This window comes from Dromiciops gliroides, chromosome 1, assembly GCF_019393635.1.
Source record: "Dromiciops gliroides isolate mDroGli1 chromosome 1, mDroGli1.pri, whole genome shotgun sequence".
In the NCBI taxonomy this organism is placed as follows: domain Eukaryota; kingdom Metazoa; phylum Chordata; class Mammalia; order Microbiotheria; family Microbiotheriidae; genus Dromiciops; species Dromiciops gliroides.
The window spans coordinates 387,290,716-387,313,966 of NC_057861.1; the positions used below are offsets into that span (position 1 = coordinate 387,290,716).

General features: G+C 38.1%; 1 protein-coding gene across 2 annotated transcripts in view; it reads left to right on the forward strand.

Annotated features, from left to right (window-relative positions):
- Positions 1-16,682, forward strand: part of SERPINB2 (serpin family B member 2) — a 30,118-nt gene extending 13,436 nt beyond the window's left edge. Inside the window, exons 3-8 of one of the 2 annotated variants that reach the window (XM_043977345.1) lie at positions 3,555-3,674; positions 8,521-8,649; positions 10,437-10,554; positions 12,534-12,676; positions 15,218-15,382; positions 15,734-16,682. In XM_043977345.1, the coding sequence (XP_043833280.1) occupies positions 3,555-3,674; positions 8,521-8,649; positions 10,437-10,554; positions 12,534-12,676; positions 15,218-15,382; positions 15,734-16,138 (1,080 nt within the window). In that variant the 3' untranslated portion in view covers positions 16,139-16,682. The remainder of the gene's footprint in view (positions 1-3,554; positions 3,675-8,520; positions 8,650-10,436; positions 10,555-12,533; positions 12,677-15,217; positions 15,383-15,733) is intronic. The other variant, XM_043977346.1, reaches the window with a different exon arrangement.
- The last annotated feature ends 6,569 nt before the right edge of the window (positions 16,683-23,251 follow it).

Genomic DNA, 23,251 nt, shown 5'->3' on the forward strand with positions numbered 1-23,251 from the left:
TATCCTGATTCAAACTATGTCCCCTGAAACATGTTAACTAATACAAAAAAATTCTGACATTGAATAGTTAGCCCATGGGTGTTTTCTTAGAAATATTTCTTTAATAATTAAATATTTCAATTAATGTGAGATCCATTGAGAAAAAGAATGACACAGTGTCAAGAATTCTCTATTTGGAGTCTGATTTCAAATCCCAGCACTACTGTTTATGCCCTCTGTGACCTTGGACAAGTTATTCCACTTCTCTCGTCTTTAGTTGCCTTATCTGTTAAATGAAGGGATTGGAGCATATGGCTCATAGGTCTAAATCTGTGATCCCCTATTCTCAGTTCAGGCACTCCATCCAAAGCTGCATACAATGATAACAAAAGGCATTTCATCCATGCCTTTTCATCCTGTTGCTTCGGTCCATTAACATAATAATATTTTCTATTTTATAACATTTTATTTGGGGCAAATTTATTATCTGTAAATGTTAAACTTTAGTAAAAATATAGCCAGGATTATGAGTCAGGAGATTGGGTACCAATTCTGTAGCTAATTATGTGACCATAGGGAAGTCCCAACCACCCTGGACCTGAGCTTCCTCGTTTTTTTGTTTGTTTGTTTGTTTTTTGCGGGGCAATGGGGGTTAAGTGACTTGCCCAGGGTCACACAGCTAGTAAGTGTCAAGTGTCTGAGGCCGGATTTGAACTCAGGTACTCCTGAATCCAGGGCTGGTGCTTTATCCACTGCGCCACCTAGCCGCCCCACTAAGCTTCCTCATTGTTAAAAGAAGGAGTTGGTATACAGATGACTTCTCAAAGTTTGCCCTTTGACTATTATTTGACCTTTCTCATTACCTTTACAAACAGGAAGGGAATGTAGCTTTATATCCACTTTAGTGATGAGGAAACAAGGGCGAACTCTAGGTACGATTCTGACAATTTTGTTTCAGGCTCCTCTCTTCTTTGTCTTGGTGGGTGGACACAGCCTTAGGTAGATTTGGTCCATGTACTGAGAACATGGGCCTGACCAGTTTAACTAGGACATACTGTAGGATGTGGTTTGGATAACTTGGACAAGTTTAGAATCAACATTTCCACTTTCTGGATTAGTGACCCACACATGTATATTACCTCATTAGTTGTTTTTCAGTCATGTCTACCCTACTTGGGTTACCTTATTATCATATTATTAATTACAAATACACCACAAAACTTCCCTATTTTACTCTTTCAACTGAAAGAACAGATTTTCCACCTATTGAACCCTGCTTCTCTCCTAAAATACATGGTGCTCTTGGAAAATAATTTCCCCTTGGTACCCATTTAGTGACCCATTTAGAATGGTCCATACCTATGTAATTATGTTGAAACTTAATCCTTCCTTGTTTTTGCTATAGGTTAAATAGAGGGACTTGCACAAAGGTCACTTACACAACATCCCTATACCAGTAACATTTTGTAATGTTTCTTCCCTTTTGACCTTTTTTTTTTTGCCCTAAAAAAATAAGGAAATAAAACAGAAAATAATGTTGGTTTAAGCAATGTCAGGGTCTTCATTTTCAATGTTAAAATCAGAGTAAACACATACAATTTTAAAATCTTTAAAAACTATTATTACCTTTTTAAAACCATTCTTTTTACCTCCTTAACTTCTGTCACACGGAAGTGTGAGAAACATTTACTGTTTGGTTGCTTAGATGTTTTGGGTGCATTGTATACCCTTCTCTATAGCCACATCTTTCTATTGAGAAGAAAAAGCACATTTCCTTCTTAGTCCTCTAGGACCCATTTTATTCACTATCATTTATCAACGTTTGCATGATTTTCAGTGTTATGACTTACATTGCATTCATGTATCTTCTTCCTGGTTCTGCAATCTTCACTCAATCAGAGCAAATTTTAAGAAGGACAGAGACAATACTGAATGAAATAATCTAGTGACTAAAATGAAAATAAGTTTCTGTTACTAAGTTAGGCTTTATTTAGCCTTGGCTCAACTTGGACATAGCACAACCTCCCTGTGTTACAGTCAGTCAATGATTACAAAAAGGTATGGAGATCTTTGGACCAAACTCTGTGAGAGAGGAACTTTTTAATTTTCAGAAAAGAGTTTTGTTTTTTTCTTTACATTTAAACACCATTAGTATCATTTATTCCTTACAAAAGAGAGAAAGTGAGGTATTATAAAAGCCCAGTATACAACTTTATGGAAGTAGGGGAGGATGAGAAGGGGGCAAGAAAAGGCTTTTCTACTCTTAGGTTTGGGGCCTCACAGGCCTAGGAAGAAGGGTTGTGGTCTGTGATGGGCCAGAGACCAGATCAGCTATGGATGACCTGTTATTCTTCTGATCATCCAGGTACTTTTCTTAATCTACTTTCCACATGGGCCAAGAGAATTCTGATTCAAGTCAGGATCAGTAGCTTTGGAGGGTAGTGTTCCTTTTGTTGAATCAGGAAAAGAAACCCAAGGGGAGGGGAGCATGACTAACCCCACTACAAAAATAATGGGTCTTTAAAGTGTGGTTTGAACAAGGGTGTGCTGGTAAATGTTTAACAACCATCTCTTCAGGGGAAAAAAATATCTATCTATCTCTATCTATACACACACACACATATTATATATATATATATATATATATATATATATATATATATATACAATACACTTTTCACTTTAATTTGCATTATTAACATTTTTCTATCACTTCCTTAAGTTTAGCTGATCAACAAAACAACAAACCAAGCTCTGATTTGTAGCATTTGCTAATTTCTATGGTATAAATACTCACACTGGATATTTAATTTATTATTTTTTTTTTAGTGAGGCAATTGGGGTTAAGTGACTTGCCCAGGGTCACACAGCTAGTAAGTGTTAAGTGTCTGAGGCCGGATTTGAACTCAGGTACTCCTGATTCCAGGGCCAGTGCTCTATCCACTGCACCACCTAGCTGCCCCCCACACTGGATATTTAATAATCATCTTCCCCTGTCATGACAAAAGCTCCATTCCCCTGCCTTCTAGATCCTGGAAATTCTCATTATTGAAGTCACTAATGTGTTAGACAACTAAAGTAGCCCCCCCCTCAAAAAAAATTGCCCTGGTTAAACTATCAGTCACTTATTTGTTGTGCCAATGAATGAATTTTTCAAATTACATCAACTCTGGTTTCCCATGAGGAAGAACATCAAGACATGTAGGTTTCACTGGTCAGTTGGGAAGGCCAAAGATTCAAATACTTCAGTGGGACCTGGATGAGTTAATGGCTGTTGGGGGGTGGGGGCTGGAGTTTGCTAGCCAGAAAGAGCAAACCTCTAAGAACAGGGCAATTGATTTTGGCTTGTAGGAGGCAGCCCTAAAGATAAGCTTTGCCTACTTTGCTTAGGACCTCCTAGGCGCACTAAAAGAAAATGGGTGCTAGATGTCTGTGATTATTTTCCTAATACAATATTAGGTTTATAAAGAGAAGAATAAACATTGAGCAGAGTTAGTTAGAATGTCCTGTTGGTGCTTAATATACAATGTGGTTACCTTTCTCTAGATCCATCTCTCTTCTCATTCTAATCACAGGTACTTCGGTTTAAGACTGGAAGAGATGAGGTTGGCTTCCCTCGGATGCCAAGTATGGATACAGGCTGTGGGATGATGCAGCAGAACCTGAAGCAACACTACCCTCTTGCCATTCAGAAGGTACCATCTCGCCTCTGCTTTGTCACTTCAACCCTAATTCTCCCTTTTCCTTCCCATGATTCTTCTCCTCCCCCACCCCATCCCATCCATCCATACTGGTACCAAAGGATCACAGAATACACCGGAATAAAGAAACCTTACACATCAGATGGTCCAATATCCTCATTTTATATATGGACAAACTGAGACCCCAAAAGTAAATTAGGATATAATGAAGCAGTGGGGTATAATAAAAAGAGAATTAGATTTGGGGTTAGAGAACCTGCATTCACTTTCCCCTTCTGCCATGTATTACCTAGCTGTGTAACTTGGGACTGTAAAATGGAAATAGCAAAATTATACTACCTGCCTCTGTGGGGTTGCCTTGTGGATCAAATGTGACAATATAAATAACAAACCATAAAGGTGAGAGGAGGAGCTGCCTGAGAGCCAGAAAGATGTGGGTTCAAGTCCTGGTTCTTATGTATGGTTATTATTATGGTTCTTATGTTGCATGGACAAATCACTTATTCTCTTTTCTTTTTTCTTTTTTTTTTCCTTCTTTTTTTTTTTTGCATGGGGCAGTGACTTGCTCAGGGCCACACAACTAGTAAGTGTCAAGTGTCTGAGACTCTTACTAGCTGTGTGAGCCTGGGCAAATGACTTAACCCTGGCTGCCTCAAAAAAAAAGAGTTCAAAAAAAAAGAATTGTAGGCAACTTTCTAGAATGATAAAGTTACATCAGTATTGGGAGTCTCCTCATCTAGGAGTTCACTACACTGATTGAAAACCCCAGCTACACTCCCTATGTTAACATAGAATATAAATGTCATTGACCTTACCTGACTTGCTCAAGAGACACTGCAACCTCACAGCAATGGAAAGATGAGAGTCAGTTTCTGTAATTAACATCTATATTAAAGGCTCCAGAAGGACATTAAAAGCTCCTGTATTTCTTATGTTTGTATCTCCCACAGTCCTTAGAACATTGCTTTGCCTATAGTAGAACTTCAATGTATGTTCAATACAATTATAGACAGACAAGCAGAACTTTGACCCTGTTGCCTTAAGGCTTGTGTGTTTTGTGGTATACAAAGATTAAGACATTATTTTGTAATACAAGGTTCAAATTATGAAACAAAATGCTGGCTCACTTGCTGAATTACATGTGAAGTCTCCCATTTTATTTAAAACAGGAAAAGCAAAGGTAGATTTTTCAATCATGTGCCCAGTGACATTTCGATGAAACCCTTTAATCCATGGGAGCCTATGGGTAGCCCATTCTTTAGTAAGAAAGAAATAAAGGCCAAGAGAGAACTATTCATATTTTACTGAATGAGATTCATCGTAGATTCAGAGACAGAGCTGCAAGCATCTTTCAGTCTAACTGATCCAAGTGAGCATCATCCGATCCTCATTTTACAGATGAAGGTCCTGAAGCCCAGCAGGGCTGAATCCCATCCCTAGTTGTGGCACAGCCTGGGTTAAAGCCCATGCATGTCTCCCAGTTCCTCCAGAATTTTCTCCTATGTCAATTGTGGTATCACAGACTACAAGAGCCCATAGAGCTTGTATAGTTCAAGCCTCTCATTTTAGAGATGAAGAAACTGAGGGACAAGAGGTAAAATGGCTTTTACAGGGTCACAGGCAACAAGAAGCACAGACCCAGATCTCAATCTAATATAATTCTGCCTTCTAGTCAGATGAGTTGGCTTACTTTGGAAATAAAGACTTAGGAGGGGGAAAATACCACCATCACCAACAACAACCCCAAATCCCCTCACCAAAATAAAAACCCTTTTAGGACAGTAGAAGGATAGGACTAGTAATATATTCTGATAACCCAGGCAGTTAAGTTTCTATGGGTCCCAGACTATTTCCTGGCTCAGGGATTGGTGAAAGAGCCATGTTGAGGGCCTTAGGGAAGTCTGGGGAGTCAGGGTGTCTTGAACTTGGAGGAGAGGCAAGGGACCCTCTCTGCACAAAATGTCCTCATTTTTTCTGAGTCTTATCTTTTAGAATCAGAGACTTAAACCTGAAAAGGGCCTTAGAGATCTGCCAGTCCGATCCCCTCATTTTACAAATGAGGAAAGTGAGGCTCAGTGAGAATAAGTATCTTTTCCAAGGTCACAAGGATAGCATTAAGTCAGGCAATTAGCATTTATTGACTGCCTATTTATGTTCCAAGCACACACACACACACACACACACACACAAATCATAGAAGATATCCCCTACATTACTGTGCTATAAGAAATGATGAGCAGGAGGATTTCAGGAAAACCTGTAAAGACTTAAATGAACTGAAGCAAAGTGAAGTGAGCAGAACCAGAAGACCATTGTATGCAGTAACAGCAATGCCGGATGATCCAAGACAATTCCACAGGACTCATGATAAAAAAAAAAAAATGTAATCCATCTTCAAAGAAAGAACTGATCGGGTCTGAATGAAGAACATAGCATACTATTTTTCTCTTTATGTATTTTTTAATGTTTTGTGGGGGTCTATATCTTCTTTTACCACATGACTAATATAGTAATATGTTTTGTATGATTGAACACGTATAACCTATATAAAATTGTTTACTCTATAATGGAGGGGCAAGTGAGGGAGAGAGAGACAAAATTTGGAACTCAAAAACTTTTTTTAAAATTAATGTTGGGGCAGTGGATAGAGCACCGGCCCTGGAGTCAGGAGGACCTGAGTTCAGATCCAGCCTCAGACGCTTAATACTTACTAGCTGTGTGACCCTGGGCAAGTCACTTAACCCCAATTGCCTCACCAAAAACAAAAAAAAAAATTAAAAAAAATGAATGTTAAAAGTGTCTTTACATATAACTGGGGGGAAAGAAAATATTATTTTCTTAAAAAAGATATTTCCTTGAGGACATCCTAAGTCTAACGAGTGAAACAACTTGAAAACAACTATATGCAAGCAAGCTTTATACAGGATAAACTGGAAATAATCAAGTGTAGGGGAAGCACTAGAAATAAGAGGGATTGGGCAAGGTTTCAGGCAGAATGTGAGGTTTTAGTAAGTGTGAACCCAGATCTTCTGGTTACAAAGGCAGCATTTCTAATTCCCTTTTCTGCTTTCTATCTCAACATTTCAGTTAGTGTAAGAGATATTTATATTCCCTGTCTTTCTCCAATGCTTGGTCTTGAATAGACAGATTAGGCACAAGGACGAGATGGAACGTTTGTTCTTGTGAGCATTTTTATGAACATGACCAGCTCCCGTGAGCCTCCTCAGGAATCTTTACCCATCATCGCCCTCCTGAGAGCTCTGACATGTTGCTAGCAACCCATCTCTGGGAACTTTAGCCTTCTTGGGGCAGCAGAGGGCGCTCTGTGATACAAGGCTTTCAAGTAGTGGTGAGAACCTTAGATTGGGAATCAGAGGACCTGGACTCAAATCCCCATTTTGCAATTTACCATCTGTGCAGCATTAAGCAAGTCTCTTCCCCTCTACAGGCCTCACATTCCTCATCTTCAAAACAAGACCACAGTAGGAGGAAGTATGGGAAAGTGGAAGGAATACTGATTCTGTAGTCAAAGTAGCTGGGTTCAAATCCTGCCTCTGTATAACCTTGGGCAAATCACAATCTCTCTCGACCTAATGTCTGTTATCAAATGAGAAGGTGGAATAGATGGCCTCTGAGGTCCCTTCCAACTCTAGATCTGTGATCCCTTGGGGCTCTAAATATTGTGATGAGAGAGGGGGGGAAGGGAGGAAGGAAGGAAGGAAGGAAGGAAGGAAGGAAGGAAGGAAGGAAGGAAGGAAGGAAGGAAGGAAGGAAGGAAGGAAGGAAGGAAGGAAAGAAAGAAAGAAAGAAAGAAAGAAAGAAAGAAAGAAAGAAAGAAAGAAAGAAAGAAAGAAAGAAAGAAAGAAAGAAAGAAAGAAAGAAAGAAAGAAAGGGAAAGGAAAGGGAAAGGAAAGGGAAAGGAAAGGAAAGGAAAGGAAAGGAAAGGAAAGGAAAGGAAAGGAAAGGAAAGGAAAGGAAAGGAAAGGAAAGGAAAGGAAAGGAAAGGAAAGGAAAGGAAAGGAAAGGAAAGGAAAGGAAAGGAAAGGAAAGGAAAGGAAAGGAAAGGAAAGGAAAGGAAAGGAAAGGAAAGGAAAGGAAAGGAAAGGAAAGGAAAGGAAAGGAAAGGAAAGGAAAAGGAAGGAAGGAAGGAAGGAAGGAAGGAAGGAAGGAAGGAAGGAAGGAAGGAAGGAAGGAAGGAAGGAAGGAAGGAAGGAAGGAAGGAAGGAAGGAAGGAAGGAAACCCTCAGGTTGTCTGTGCTAGCCACAGAACTGGTAGAAAGGGCTCCCACCTCCCATAGACTGTGACTGAGGGATACATCCTATGTATATATGGAGACCTCAAGCTGAGAACTGTAATCAATAAGTATCTTTTTGGTATTCTATAAGGCAGATCCTCCTGTGTATGGCGTAATCTTTAGTTGGAACTGTATCACATCAGAAGAGGCAAAAAACTTGCTTAGGCTATTTAGCAATTCAATAGGGTATAGCTTCAAGGTACTTAGAGGCTCCCAAGGGATATAAAATAATTGATACAGTTTTGAAATTTTTATTTTCATGGGTGTCACCTGTCCTTGTTGCATCTGACTCAATGTTTGTCCTGTATTGTGTAGTAAGGTCACAAACCATAACTTCAGTGAGCATATTTTCAGACTTTATTTCACTGTATCACATTCTTGCCAAAATATATTGAGGAAAGAGGTCTCTGGGGGAAAAAACAATTGTTAATATGCACTTTTCTGTTCAACTCAAAAAAGTCAAGGAATATATTAAAAAGAACTACTCTTCCTCCCCTCCTCCTTCTTTCTTTTTCTTCTTCTTTCTTTCTTTCTTTTTTTTAAAGGCACAAGCTGGAAACAATATCCACTCCTCCTTCAAGGCTCTCAGTGCTGCTATCAACCAACCTTCAGATGATTATCTTCTTGAAAGTGCCAATAAGCTGTTTGGAGAGAAGTGTTCAAAATTCAAAGAAGTAAGTGAAGTCCATCCAACAGAGATTTCTAGTCTCCTGGGATTAGGAGAGGGAGAAAAAAAAGGAACCACATAAGACATGTTTATGGGGAAATTGATCATTGTGGCCTCCAAAAATTTCATCCTAGTCATGAATTTGCCTGAGAAACTTTCAACCTATTTGACTCAGTATTTTCTATATAGGGTACTGTCATTCAACTGTAGGGTTAGACTAATGCAAATATACCAGATAGTTTTCCAACTTTTTATTTCTTGATTAGGCAATGTAGGATAATGGGTAAAAAAAAACTAGCCTTGAAACCCAGAAGACCTGGGTTCAATTTCTGCTTCTGAAACATATGGACTGTGGAATCTCAGACAAATCATTTAACTTTTCAATATTACTTTTTTCTTTTTCTTTTTTTTTTTGTGGGGCAATGAGGGTTAAGTGACTTGCCCAGGGTCACACACAGCTAGTAAGTGTCAAGTGTCTGAGGCTGGATTTGAACTCAGGTCCTCCTGAATCCAGGGCCGGTACTTTATCTACTGTGCCACCTAGCTGCCCTCAATATTACTTTCAAGTCTACAAGTTGTCAGGAACCTGCTTTGGTAGAGGGTATTTCCTCACCTGGGAGTTACCCATAAACCATGGGTTCAGCACCCCCCCCATCCTTTGCATATAAGAATGGGTAAGTTCAGCAGAGCTTCCTTTTTTATTTAAATATCATATTGATATTTTCCTAATTTTATATTTTGGTATGAAAAATACTTAAATTATTAAAAATGAAAATGACTTTCAGATTAATAAATTCATTAAAATACACGTATTAGTTTTTGTAACCATACTACATACATACAAATTATTTTTTTGCAACCATACTATCTAGTGACTAATGACAGACGTACTTAGGTAGAATTTATTTGGAATGACTTTGTTTTGCCTTTGTTTTCATAAACCATGTAGTGTCTTTCATTGATAGCACAGTTATAGGAAATAAACTCGGACATTCTCACATTTTTAATTGTAATAAATCTGAGTGAAGAAAGCATGGCTTTCTCAGCCTGTATGGTAGGTGATGAGAGTTCCACAAGGTTCTCTTAGGCTGTCTTTTCTCCCCAGCCCTATCTCCCACTCCTTGGCAATGGCAGCTGGTAATTGGATACCAGAGACTAAATTGCTTCTTTTACTGATTGTAGTCATTACACAAGGCAAATAGTAAGGGATGCAGGAGAAGCGCATTGCTTTTCCCTTAGCTCTAACTATCCTCTCTCCTACCCTACACACAAAGCCTCCTGTCCCCTGTATAATGCTAAGTCTTCCAGGCAGTCAATGAAGAGAAGTGGCTAGTACAGTGGAGAGAGCACTGGGCCTGGAGTAAGGAAGAACTGAGTTCAATTCCAGCTTCAGATACTTACTAGCTGTGTGATCCTGGGAAAGTCACTTACTCTCCTCCTTGTCTCAGTTTCTTCTGTAAAATGGAGATAACTACCTTCTAAGTTTGTTGTGACAATCAAATTAGATAATACATGTAAAAGTGCTTAGCACAGTGCCTGGAATATAGAAGGAACTATATAAATCCTATTATTGTTATTAGAGCCAAAAACAGGATGGGGAGTGAATGAGGAGGGGGCAAGAGGAAGGAGATATTTAGATTTCTAGGGAAAGCTTTGCGTCCTCAGTTCCACCCAACCTTAGCAAACATTTGTGATACAGCCCTCATAGCTCCTAACCTTGAAGAGATTTACTGTTATATCCCTGTCCCGTCCAGGTGAAAATTGTATGAACCTAGAGATATTCTTGCTTTTAAGGAATACCTGAGGCGTTGCGAGGAATATTATTCTGCAGAACCACAACCTGTTAACTTTAGACAAGATGCGAATGGAGCTAGAAAGGAGATCAACTCCTGGGTTGAAACTCAGACAAAAGGTAGGAAAATCCATATATTGGTGTCTTTCTGGTTAAAAAACTATGACTCAGCAGTGGATAAAGCACCGGCTCTGGATTCAGTAGTACCTGAGTTCAAATCTGGCCTCAGACACTTGACACTTACTAGCTGTGTGACCCTAGGCAAGTCACTTAACCCCCATTTCCCCACAAAACAAAACAAACAAAACAAACAAACTTATGACTCATCTATATTTGTAGACATATTTGAAATTGGCTTAATTTAGTTGATTTAGTTCAATAGATTTCCCCCAGTAAAAATTATATTTCTTTAGAACAAGAGGACTTTAATTTTTGCATCTATTCAAGTCTGGTGCCCTACTCTTTTTTTTTTTTTTTTTAGTGAGGCAATTGGGGTTAAGTGACTTGCCCAGGGTCACACAGCTAGTAAGTGTTAAGTGTCTGAGGCCAGATTTGAACTCAGGTACTCCTGACTCCAAGGCCGGTGCTCTATCCACTGTGCCACCTAGCTGCCCCTGGTGCCCTACTCTTAGCAGAGACATAATAGGAAGGAAGCGAGAAAGGAAACAAACATTTATTAAGCACCTACTGTTGTGCTGGACTCTGTGCTAAGTGATCTTATGCTACTTTTACAGTTGAAGAAGCTGTATTTATAATATAGATGTTGAATTTAGAAAGTACACTCCTTTCAAGCTAGGATTGCTTTGTTCTTTGCATTTGTTTCCCTGGGCCCTAGTGCAGTACCTGACATGTAGTAGGCCTTTTTAAAATGTTTAGTTGATTGGTTGAATTGAAAAACAAAGACCAACTTAGTCTCTATTTCTTTTGGTGAATATGGCTATCTAAATTTCTTATTTAAAGTAATAGTCCCCAAACATTTGCATTTCAGGATCTCTTTACACTTTTAAATATTAAAGAGCTTTTGTTTGTATGGACTATATCTACCAAAATTTGCTGCATTAGAAATGAAAACTGATAAAGTATTCATTTATAAGTTCATTTAAAATAATAATAAACCTATTGTCCATTAACATACATAACGTTTATTTAAAAAAAAACCCTACTTTCCAAAACAAAAAATAATTTGCAAGAAGAGTGGAGTTTTGCATATTTTTGAAAGTCTCTTTAATGTTTGGCTTAAAAAGAAACATTTGTTGTTCTGTCATGTTCAACTCTTTGTGGCCCCAATTGGAGTTTTCTTGGCAAAGATATGAGTGGTTTGCCATTTCCTTCTCCAGATCATTTTACAGATAAAGAAACTGAGGCAAATAGGGTTAAATGACTTTCTCAGGTACACCCAGGTAGTAAGTGTCTGAGGTCATATTTGAACTCAGTTTTTCCTAACTCCAGGCCCAGCACTCTATCCACTGTACCACCTAGCTACCCCAAAAGAAACACACTTGCATTCTAATTTTTGCTTCTGTACTTAAACTGTTATAATATGTTGTTTTAGTTGAAGCATAAGAAGAAAATGTGGCCCACACATATGTAGGTGGAAAAGGAAGAAGTATTTTTATAAATAAATAACACTTTAGCATTATTATGAAATTAGTTTTGACACTGGGGAACAAATTTTAAATTAGCACATGTGTGCTTTGGGAATGTATAAAGGACTGAGATTATTTAACTTGGAGATGATGATGATGATGACAACGACGACGATGATGACGGCGATGATGACTTTCTTTTCCACTGAGGCTAGAACAAGGGAAAATAGGTTTAAGGCACACCTAGAACCATTTCTATATTAACTCTATAAAAAAAGACAGGAGGAATGAGATGGTGATTATTATAAGAATTCATTAGATGTATATCCTTCTTGGGGGCAGCTAGGTGGCACAATGGATAAAACACTGACCCTGGATTCAGGAGGATCTGAGTTCAAATCTAGCCTCAGACACTTGACACTTACTAGCTGTGTGACCCTGGGCAAGTTACTTAACTCTCATTGCCCTGAAAAAAAACAAAAAAACAAAAAAGATGTATATCCTTCTCTACAGGTAAAATTCCAGAACTGTTACCCGAGGACTCTGTGGATGACAAGACCAGATTGGTCCTGGTAAACGCTGTTTACTTCAAAGGAAAATGGAAAACTCCTTTCGAGAGTAAAGCAAAGAAACCACAGCCTTTCCGAGTGACTTTGGTATGAGAAAATATGATAAGATTTCATATCACATTATTATAACCTAAAGACTGGAAAATGGACCAACACAAACAGAGAGCAGCCTAACTATTCCCTAGCTTTACAATGTTGGCTTCTCTGTTGATTCTTCTTGGCTTTATTCATGTCTCTCCATCCCTCCATTCTGAAATGGATCCTTCTCTCCTTGCCTCTGCCTGGTGAAATCCTCAAAACCCCTTCTTTCAAGGTAGTTAGGTGCTATATCTTCCTTGAAGCTATTCATAATGCTTCCAACTTGAAGTAATCTTTCCTTGGAGAATTTTTCTTGATCTCTCTTTTTCTCTTTCCATAGGCCTTGGAGACAGAGGTGTCCTTTGATAGCATCTAGTTCATTCTACAGATCTGACACTTTTAAGACATTTTTTATAGCTATTTGTATACATATCTCATCACTCCCATTAGAAAGACTAGAACTGACTTGAAGACGCGGGTGGTATCCATTAAAAACAAAAGAAAACAACAAAACTTTGTATTTCTAGTACTTATTATATAGTATTTTTAATATTGGCTATTACTGGGGCAGCTAGATGGCGCAGTGGATAGAACACCGGCTCTGGATTCAGGAGTACCTGAGTTCAAATCCGGCCTCAGACACTTAACACTTACTACCTGTGTGACCCTGGGCAAGTCACTTAACCCCAATTGCCCCGCAAAAAAAAAAAATATATTGGCAATTATTAATACATATTGGATTGCTTTTTATTTCAATCTTCTGAGTGTCTTGCAGTAAGGTTCTAGCATTATACTAAGTAATGGTAATAAATAAGACATTTAGTTTGTTCTAAGAAAAGTAGAAATTTGTCCCTTCTTAAACATGAGAGTCTTAATGCAACTTCCCCATTTACCATCTCTAATGGACTACCATTAGACCAGTTCTCTTAGCATCTGTAATAGTGTACTTCATGTACATATCCATTCAATTTCTCATTCCTTTTTATCTGTTTTTTAAAATGGATATATATATATATATTTTGGGGGGGTGAAAAATGGATATATTTTGGCTTGGCACAACAGATACTGATAAACACCCAGAAAAATTCCCCCACAAAGAACTCACTTCATCATTATGACTAATAGGAAATGTCACTTTTCATTTTCTTAGTTCTCTGTTAAAAGAAAGGCAAGAAGAAAAAAAAAAGGCAAGGTGTGCCCTTTGGCCTCAGTCATTTGGTCTTTACATTCTCACTTGTGTTTGGCTGGAGTCTTGTCATATAGCATTTACATAGTTGTTGTCTTTGTTCATATGGTTCTTGTGACTCTGCTTTGTTCACATTTTATAATTTTCCCAACTTCCTCAGAGCTTCTATTAAAATAATATTTTACTATAGTTATATGTTAAAATTTGTTTAATCATTCTACAATTGTATTTCTCAGGATTTTGTCATTACAAATAGTCCTGCTGTGAATATTTTGATATTTCCGTGGGTCTTTTCTTACTGCCATTGGCCTTCCTCAAGATAGAAACCCAGTTTTGAGATTATTAGGTCAAAGTATATGAATAATTAGATGACTTCTGTTGCATAATTCTAATTTTTTTTCCTGAATGGTTAGACCAATTCACAGCTTCACCAATAATGAATAAAGTGTCTTCTCACAGTCTCTCCAACTCTGAATTTTTCTGTTTTTGCCAACTTGATAGGTACAAAAGTGATACCTCAAAGTTGCATTTCTTTATATGGCCATTGGATAATACGCAAATTTTCTTTCAAAACCTATTCAATAGGGGCAGCTAGGTGGCACAGTGGATAAAGCGCCAGCCCTGGATTCAGGAGGACCTGAGTTCAAATTTGACCTCACAGACTTGACACTTACTAGTTGTGTGACCCTGAGCAAGTCACTTAACCCTCATTGACCTGTCAACAACAACAAAACAAACCCTATTCAATAGATAGCATTTGTATAGCACTTTAAGGCTTACAGAGCATTTCACAAATATCTTATTTTATCTTCACAGTAACCTGGGGAGGTATAGACTATTACTATTCTCATTTTGATGGTAGCTTTCTCTGGGGGAGGGAGGCTGGAAGAAAAAAAAGAAATGCACATGATAACTTTATTATATATTTAAAAGGAGTAGCACATATATAATAAAGTTTCATGTGCAATCATCTTTTTATCACATTGTTATGGAAATGGTTGTTTTATTCCATAAATTTAAAATTAAATATATATTTTTAAAAAGATACCGAGGTAGCCAGAAGTTAAATGGTTTGCCTAGAATCACACAACTATGAAGTTCCTGAGGCCAGGTTTGGACTTAGATTGTTCTGACTTCAAGTCCTTTACTCTATTCACTATGACATCTAGCTGTTTTTTCTATATCCTTTGACCGCTTGTCTATGAAAGAACATCTCTTAATTCTTTAAGCTTGTATCAGGTCCCTAGACATTCTGGACAACAGACTTTCACCAGAGCTGTACAATGAAAAGATGTTGAATGTTATTGAGTATTTCATTTATATGCCAGTTTTCAAACATCATATTTCTCTTTGTTCTACCTTAGACTGAGCGTAAGCCTGTACAGATGATGTACCTGAAAGCTAAGTTGCACATTGGCTACATACAGGAACTGAAGGCTCAGATTCTGGAACTCCCCTATGCTGGTGAGGTCAGCATGTTTGTCCTGCTTCCTGATGAAATTGCTGACTCATCCACTGGGTTGGAATTGGTGAGGAAATTAAGACTTTAATCATTAGTGTTTGATGCTAAAAGTACTTTTCATGAGATGATCATATCTATTTTTAGAAAAGGTGTTCATGGAGATGTGCAAACCATGCTACATGAAAAAAAAATTTAACTGAAACTTTTATCCAAAACATCAAATAAAATGCCTTGAAAATGCAGCAAATTCCATTTTCCTGTATTTTTATAAGGCTATTAAATCTCATTTTCATTCCCATGATGACTAGGCTAAAATAATTTCAAGTAGAAGAGGAACACATTTTTGACACTGGAACTAAATGGCTTTAAAAACAAAACAAAACATTGATATGCCTTGTGTTTATTTTTACTCTTGCAGCTAGAAAGAGAAATTACCCACAAAAAACTTAATGAGTGGATGCAAAAAGCCACCATGGAGAGTGACGATGTTCATGTGTTCCTGCCCAAGTTCAAGTTGGAAGAAAATTATGAACTCAAGTCCCTCCTGCAGAGCATGGGAATGGAAGATGCGTTTAGCATAAGCGAAGCCGATTTTTCTGGAATGTCAGAGAATAATGATCTCTTTCTGTCCCAAGTGTTCCACCAAGCTGTGGTAGATGTCAATGAAGAGGGCACAGAGGCAGCTGCTGGCACTGGGGCTGTCATGACGGGGCGGACTGGCCATGTTGGACTTCAGTTTGTGGCAGATCATCCTTTCCTTTTCTTTATCAGGCATAACAAAACCAATACCATCCTTTTCTTTGGCAGATTCTGCTCCCCCTAAAATGGAAACATTCTGCCTTTGCACAGTATCTTATGCCATGAGCAGAAAACCTCAAAACTGTTATCTAGCAGTGCAAAAGTTTGGAGGCTTTTCATTGTGTTCCTGTTTCTCTGGGCAAGTTTTGTAGATTAGGAATGATTAACTGCTCTCGTTGCTATAATAGAAATGGAAAGAATGATTTGCACACTTGAAGTGGGATGAGCATGGCTTTGACGGTCCCCTCTTAGTTTATTGTAGGGTATAGTTTTTGCTATGTTATTTATTATTTTATAATATGATATTTTATAAATATTAACAGCCATTTTTCTGAGTAAAAAACTAATGAAGCTGCAGTCTGCCAATAGGAAAACTGGCCTAGTAATAATGTATTTAGTCATTATTTCCTGCAATTAATGGTTGGAAAATGTTCCCCTTCAACAACTCCTTGGGAAAATTAGAATAACTAAAATGTACAAAGGAAAAAAACTTTTGAAGGAAAATTAAATTATATCTAAATAAATGTCATATAAATTTCTAATATCAGCATAGAGACGTAACTGAAATGGAAAAGCAATTATAAATAAACAATGTCAATAAAGTCTTTTTTTGTTATATTTCCATTTTTTCCCAAGTAAGTAGGCAACAAGCATTTATAAAATCCTTACTATATACAAGGTATGGGCAGCTGGTGGCTCAGTGGATAGAACACTGGGACTGTAGCCAGGAGGACACAAATGCAAATCCAGTCTTATACTTCCTAGGTGTGTGGCCCTGGACAAGTCACTTAACTTCATATTGCCTGACTAAATGGATCCACTGGCTCCACTGGAGAAGGAAATGACAAACCACTCTAGAATCTTTGCCAAGAAAACCCCAAATGGGGTCATGAAGGGTCACACATGACTGAAACAACAATAATGTGAGGGAAAACGATCCTCTTCTCAATAATTCTCAGGAACTCAGCAGCAATGTGACAAAGGCTCTTTTATTTCCTTCCTGTGAGAAGGAGGCACCCTAGTGTGCAGCTAGTGGGTGCCAAGAAAGGGGGCTCACAGGCCCTGTTTTATACCCTAGTCCCTAAAGTGAATGGACCCTCCCCTTTTTCATCATTGGTCCGATTACTCAAGGGTTACAGTCTACATGCAAAAACTAGCTAATCAGAACACAGTATTCCCACCCCTCTTATTTATGTGGGTACAACTCAGGAGTGTACCTTATTCTTCCTTATATGGATACAACTCAGGAGTGGACCTTATTGAGACCAGGGCTCCTTGAACCATGTGATTTTGTTAGCCAGAGGGGGAGAAAGGGATGTGAGACTTTTGTCCTACAAACCTGTCAGAAGGAATATGATTGACTGTTATATCCCCATTGAAAGGAGACAACTACCCATTTTCTCACAAATAACAAAAACATGCTGGGCATTGTGCTAAGTAGTAAATTTATATAAACAAGCAAAAAAGAAAGGCAGTCCCTGCCCTCAAGAAATAAAAATTCTAAAAGGGGAAGGGAATAAGCATTTATATTAACACTTAATATATTCTAGGCACTCTGTTAAGTGTTCTTACAAATACTATTATATTTGATCCTCACAATAACTTTTAAAGAAAGGTGATATTTTTAATCTTCATTTTAAAGTTAAGGAAACTCAAACATTAAGTGATTTGCCCAGAGTCATACAGTTAATAAATGTCTGAGTTCAGATTTGAACTCAAGTCTTCCTGACTCCGGGCCTAATGCTCTATGAACTGCACCACCACTTGCATGAAAAAACTATACATACATACATACATACATACATACATATATATATATATATAAGATATATACAGCATAAATATATATAGCATAAACTGCAGGTAATTTCAGAGGTCAGGCACAAGAATTTGGGAAACACGAGGGAAGGACTCTTACAGAAGATTTAATCTGAGTCTTGAAGTCAGCCAAGGAAGCTGGAAGACTGAGGTGAAGAGGGTGATCATTAAGACACAGAGTTGGGAGATGGAGCGTCATGTGTGAAGGACAGGGTGGCAGTGCCCTTGATAAGGATAGGGAAGCTGGGAAGAGAACAGGGCTTGGGAAGAAAGGCTGTCCTGTTTTGGACAAGTTGAGTTTCAGATCCCTAGTTGTAGATGTCCAATAGGTAGTCAGTGATAGAATAAGAGATTGGAGAATTATCTGGATAGTGATGATAATTGAATCCATGTGAGTTCATGAGATCCCCAGATAAGATATTATAGAGGGAGAAAAGATGAGGGCTCAGGACAAAGCTTTGGGAGGCAGGGAGGGATTACCCACAGTTACCAGTCATGCCTGGGAGAAAAATCAAGCAAAGGAGAGTGAAAAGGAGCAGTCAGGCAGCTTGGGAAAAAACTAGTAGAAAAGCAATGTCACAAAAACCTAGTGAAGAGGGGCAGCTAGGTGGTGCAGTGGTTAGAGCACCGGCCCTGGATTCAGGAGGACCTGAATTCAAATCCGGCCTCAGACACTTGACACTTACTAGCTGTGTGAACCTGGACAAGTCACTTAACCCTCATTGCCCCGCCCCCCCCCAAAATCTGGTAGGACTTCTCCACCTATTTTCACAAATAGTTTATGTAATATTATAATTAATTGCTCTTTAAACGTTTGGTAGAAAGACTTCCTGTCACAATTACTCCAAAAAAACCTCCAAACACAGCCAGAAAACAACTCCTGGAGAAGCTGAACACAAAAAAATGGCTGAGATCATTTTTCAGCCAAAAACACCTTGGAAGTTCAGCAGAAGAGGGAGCTGAGCTGGGAGTGGAGTCCATCCCCATGATTGTGCTGACACAGATCCAGCCCCAGGCAGGCTTAGCCAGAGAAACTTACCCTGAGCCTCTGAATCAGCTGCAATGCTGGTGTCTTCTGGAACTAAGCTCAAGATCTGGTGAGAGGGCTGAATGACTGGCTGTGGGGTAATCTACAGGGGTGTATGCAGGAGCTAAGGGGGGATTTGGATGTTCTACCCCACCAGGGAACTAGGAAGAAACCCTGAGCAGTGGTGGCCCAGGTGGGGAAGGGGTGCAGGCTCATCAGACCCAGCAACCACAGCACATAAAATTTTGCTACTTGCTTGATTGGCAAGTTGGCCTGGGGTTGCCTACAGACCAGAGAAGGGGCCAGGTGAGTGAAGAAACTGCCCCTCATTAAATCATAACACTTGGCACCCCCTGAATCTTGGGACAGTATATCCTGGAAGGAGGACCCCACACTAAGAAGGAGTTAAAAGTCAAGTGAAAGATGGGCAGGATGAGCAGGCAGAGAAAGTTGCAAACCATAGAAAACTTCTTTAGTGACAAGGAAGATTGAGGTGCACATAGCAATATCAGGGCCCCTACATCTAAAGCTTCCAAGAAAAATATGAAGTGGTCTTAGGCCATAGAGGTGCTCAAAAAAGACTTTGAAGATAAAGTTAGAGAGGTAAAGGGAAAAAAATGGAAAGAGAAATTAAGATGATGGAGGAAAGATGAGAAAAAAGTCAACACCTTGAAAAGCCAAATGAGAAAGGAGATACAAAAGCTCTCAGAATAAAATAATTGCCTAAGAATTAGGATTGAACAAATGGAAACTAGTGACTTTATGAGAAACCAAGACACAATAAAGCAAATCCAAATGAATAAAAAAAAATAGAGTGCAATGTGAAATATCTTCTTGGAAAAACTGCTCACCTGGAAAACAGATCCAGGAGAGATAATTTGAAAATTATTGGACTACCTGAAAACCATGATCAAGGAAAGAGCTAAGACACCATCTTCCAAGAGATTGTCAGGGAAAATTGACCTGATATTCTAGAAGCAGAAGGTAAAATAGAAATTGAAAGAATCCACCAATCACTACCTGAAAGAGATTCCCAAAAGGAAAACTTCCGGGAATATTATAGCCAAATTCCAGAGCTCCAAGGTCAAAAAGAAAATATTGCAAGCATCCAGAAAGAAGCCATGGTAAGGATAGCACAGGATACAGCGGCTTCTATATTAAAGGATCAGAGGGCATGGAATATGATATTCTGGCGGGCAAAGGAATTGGGATTACAACCAAAAGTCACCTACCAAGCAAAACTGAGTATAATCTTTCAGGGGAAAATGGTTCTTCAATGAAAAAGAGGACTTTCAGGTATTTGTGATGAAAAGACCGGAACTGAATAGAAAATTTGACTTTCAAATGCAAGACCCTAGAGAAGCATAAAAAGATAAACAGGAAAAAGAAATCACGAGAGATGTTAAAAGGTTAAATTGTTTGCATTCCTACATGGGAAGATGATATGTCTAAATCATAAGAGCCTTCTGAGTATTAGGGCAGATTATAGGAATAAATTTATGTGGAAGGCACAGGTGGGAATTAATTATGAAGGGATGATACCTATAAAGCATTTATTTTTTTGTTTCTCTTTTTGGGGGGGGGGGGCAGGGGGCAGTTGGGGTTAGTAAGTGTCTTGTGTCTGAGGCCAGATTTGGACTTGGGTCTGCCTGCATCCAGGGAAGGTGCTTTGTCCACTGTGTCACCTAGCTTCCCCATGATGCCATCTTTGGGGTAAAATTTAGGGAGGAGAGGAATACACTGGAAGAGGGGATAGGGGAGTGGCAGAATGGGGTGAAATCTCACATGAATGAAGTAGGAAAAGGCATATGTAGTGGGGGGAGAGATGGGGGAGGTGTGGGGAAGTGAAAGATCCTTATACACATAAGAATTAGCTCAAAGACCTTAATCTCATCAGAGTTGGCTCAAGGAGGGAATAACATCTACACCCAATTGGGTGGAACAATCTATCTAACCCTGTAGGAAATTAGGAGGGGAAGGGGATAAGGAGGGAAGGGTGAAAGAAGGGAGAGCAGAGTGGGGGAGGGGGCACTCAGAAGTAAATCCCTTTTGAGGAGGGATAGGGTAAAAGAAGATAGAAAATAGAGTAAATATCATGGGAAGGGAATAGGATAGAGGGAAACAGTTATGGTGATTGATTATAATGGCAAAATATATGGTACTTACTTTGCTGGGCTATTGTGAAGCAAATTCTTTGTCAAGTTTAAGATACTATATAAAAGTTATTAAGAACAGGATGCTATCAGAAAAGCCTGGAAAGACCTGCATGAACTGAAGCAGAGTGAAATGTACTGTGTACAAAATAACAGCAATAGTGTAAGATGATCTGCTGGGAAGGACGTTGTTATTTTCAGCAATGCAATGATCCAGTATAACTCTGAAGGACTTATGAAAATTGTAATACATCTACAGAGAAAGAACTGATGGTATCTGCAAACAGATTGAAGCAATTTTTTTTGATGGTTCCTCAATCCGAAGTTTTGTTTTTGTCTGTTTTCTTTCACAACCTGGCTAATGTTGAAATGTTTTGCATGACTACTCATGTATAACTTATATTGAATTGCTTGAGTTCTTGGGGGTGGGAGGTGGGGAGAGAGGTAGGAAGAGAAGTTGGAACACAAAGTTTTTAAAAATTGATGTCAAAATTTGTTTTTACATGTAATTTGGAAAATAAAATTCTAAACAGAAAAAAAAAAGCAAAAATAAATAAACATTTGGTAGAATTCACTTGAAAATCCGTTTGACCCTGGGAATTTTTTCTTAGGGACTTCACTGATGGCTTCTTCAATTTCTTTTTCTATGATAAAATGATAAGGTTATTTAAGTATTATATTTCCTCTTCTATTAATCTAGGTAATTTACATTTTTGTGAATATTCATTCATTTCATTTAGATTGTCAAACTTATTGGCATATACTTTGGCAAAATAGCTCCCAATTGGGCAGCTAGGTGGCATAGTGCATAAAGCACTGGCCTTGGATTCAGGAGTACCTGAGTTCAAATTCAGCCTCAGCCACTTGATAGTTACTAGCTGTGTGACTCTTGGCAAGTCACTTAACCCTCCATTGCCCCTCAAAAAAAACGAAAGACAAAAAAACAAAAATAAATAAATAAATAAAAATAGCTCCCAATTGTTGCTTTCATTTCCTCTTCATTGGTGGCAAATTCATTTTTTTCATTTTTAATACTGGCAATTTGGTTTTCTTCTTTCTTTTTTTAAAGTCAAATTAACCAAAGGTTTATCTATTTTATTGTTGTTGTTTTTTATAAAACCATATCTTAGTTTTATTTATTAGTTCAATAGGTTTCTTACTTTCAATTTTATTAATCTCTCCTTTGATTTTTCAGGATTTCCAATTTGGTGTTTAATTAGGGATTTTTAATTTGTTGTCTTTCTAGCTTTCTTAGTTGTATGCCCAATTCCTTGATCTGCTTTTTCTCTATTTTACTGATGTAAACATTTAGAGATATAATTTTGCCCTAAGAACTGCTTTGGCTGCATCTCATAAATTTTGCTATGTTGTCTCATGATTGTCATTCTCTTTGATGAAATTATTGTCTCTAAGATTTGTTCTTTGACCCACTCATTCTTTAGGATTAGATTATTTACTTTCCAAATCTATGCTTTATTGGCTATAATTTTTATTGTATTATTTTCTGAAAAGGATAAATCTAATATTTCTGTTCTTGTATTTGACAGTGCCCTAATGCATGGTAAATTTTGTGTAGGTGCCATGCCACATACAACTAGGAAAAGGGTTTATTTCTTTCTATCCCCATTCAGTTTTCTCCAGAAGTCTATCATATCTAACTTTACTAAAATTCTATTCACCTCCTTAACTCCTTTCTTGTTTATTTTATGATTATTTATCTAGTTCTGGAGGGGAAAGCTGAATTCCTTCACTATTATAACTTTACTGCTTCCTCCTGTAAGTCATTTAACTTCTCCTTTAAAAATTTGGATGCTATATGTTTTGGTGTATATATGTTTAGCATTGATATTACTTCATTGTCTGTGGTATCTTTTAGCAAGGTTTTTTTTTTTCCTTTGCCTCTTTTAATTGGATCTATTTTTGCTTTTGCTTTGTTTGAGATCATGATTACTACTCCTGCTTTTTATTTCAGCTGAGGCATAATGTATTCTGCTCCAGCCTTTTACCTTTACTGTGTGTGTTTCTGTTTCAAATGTGTTTCTTATAAACAACATATTGTAGAATTTTGGTTTTTAATCCACTCTGCTATATGATTTTGTTTTATGGGAGAGTTCATCCCATTCAGATTCACAGTTATGAT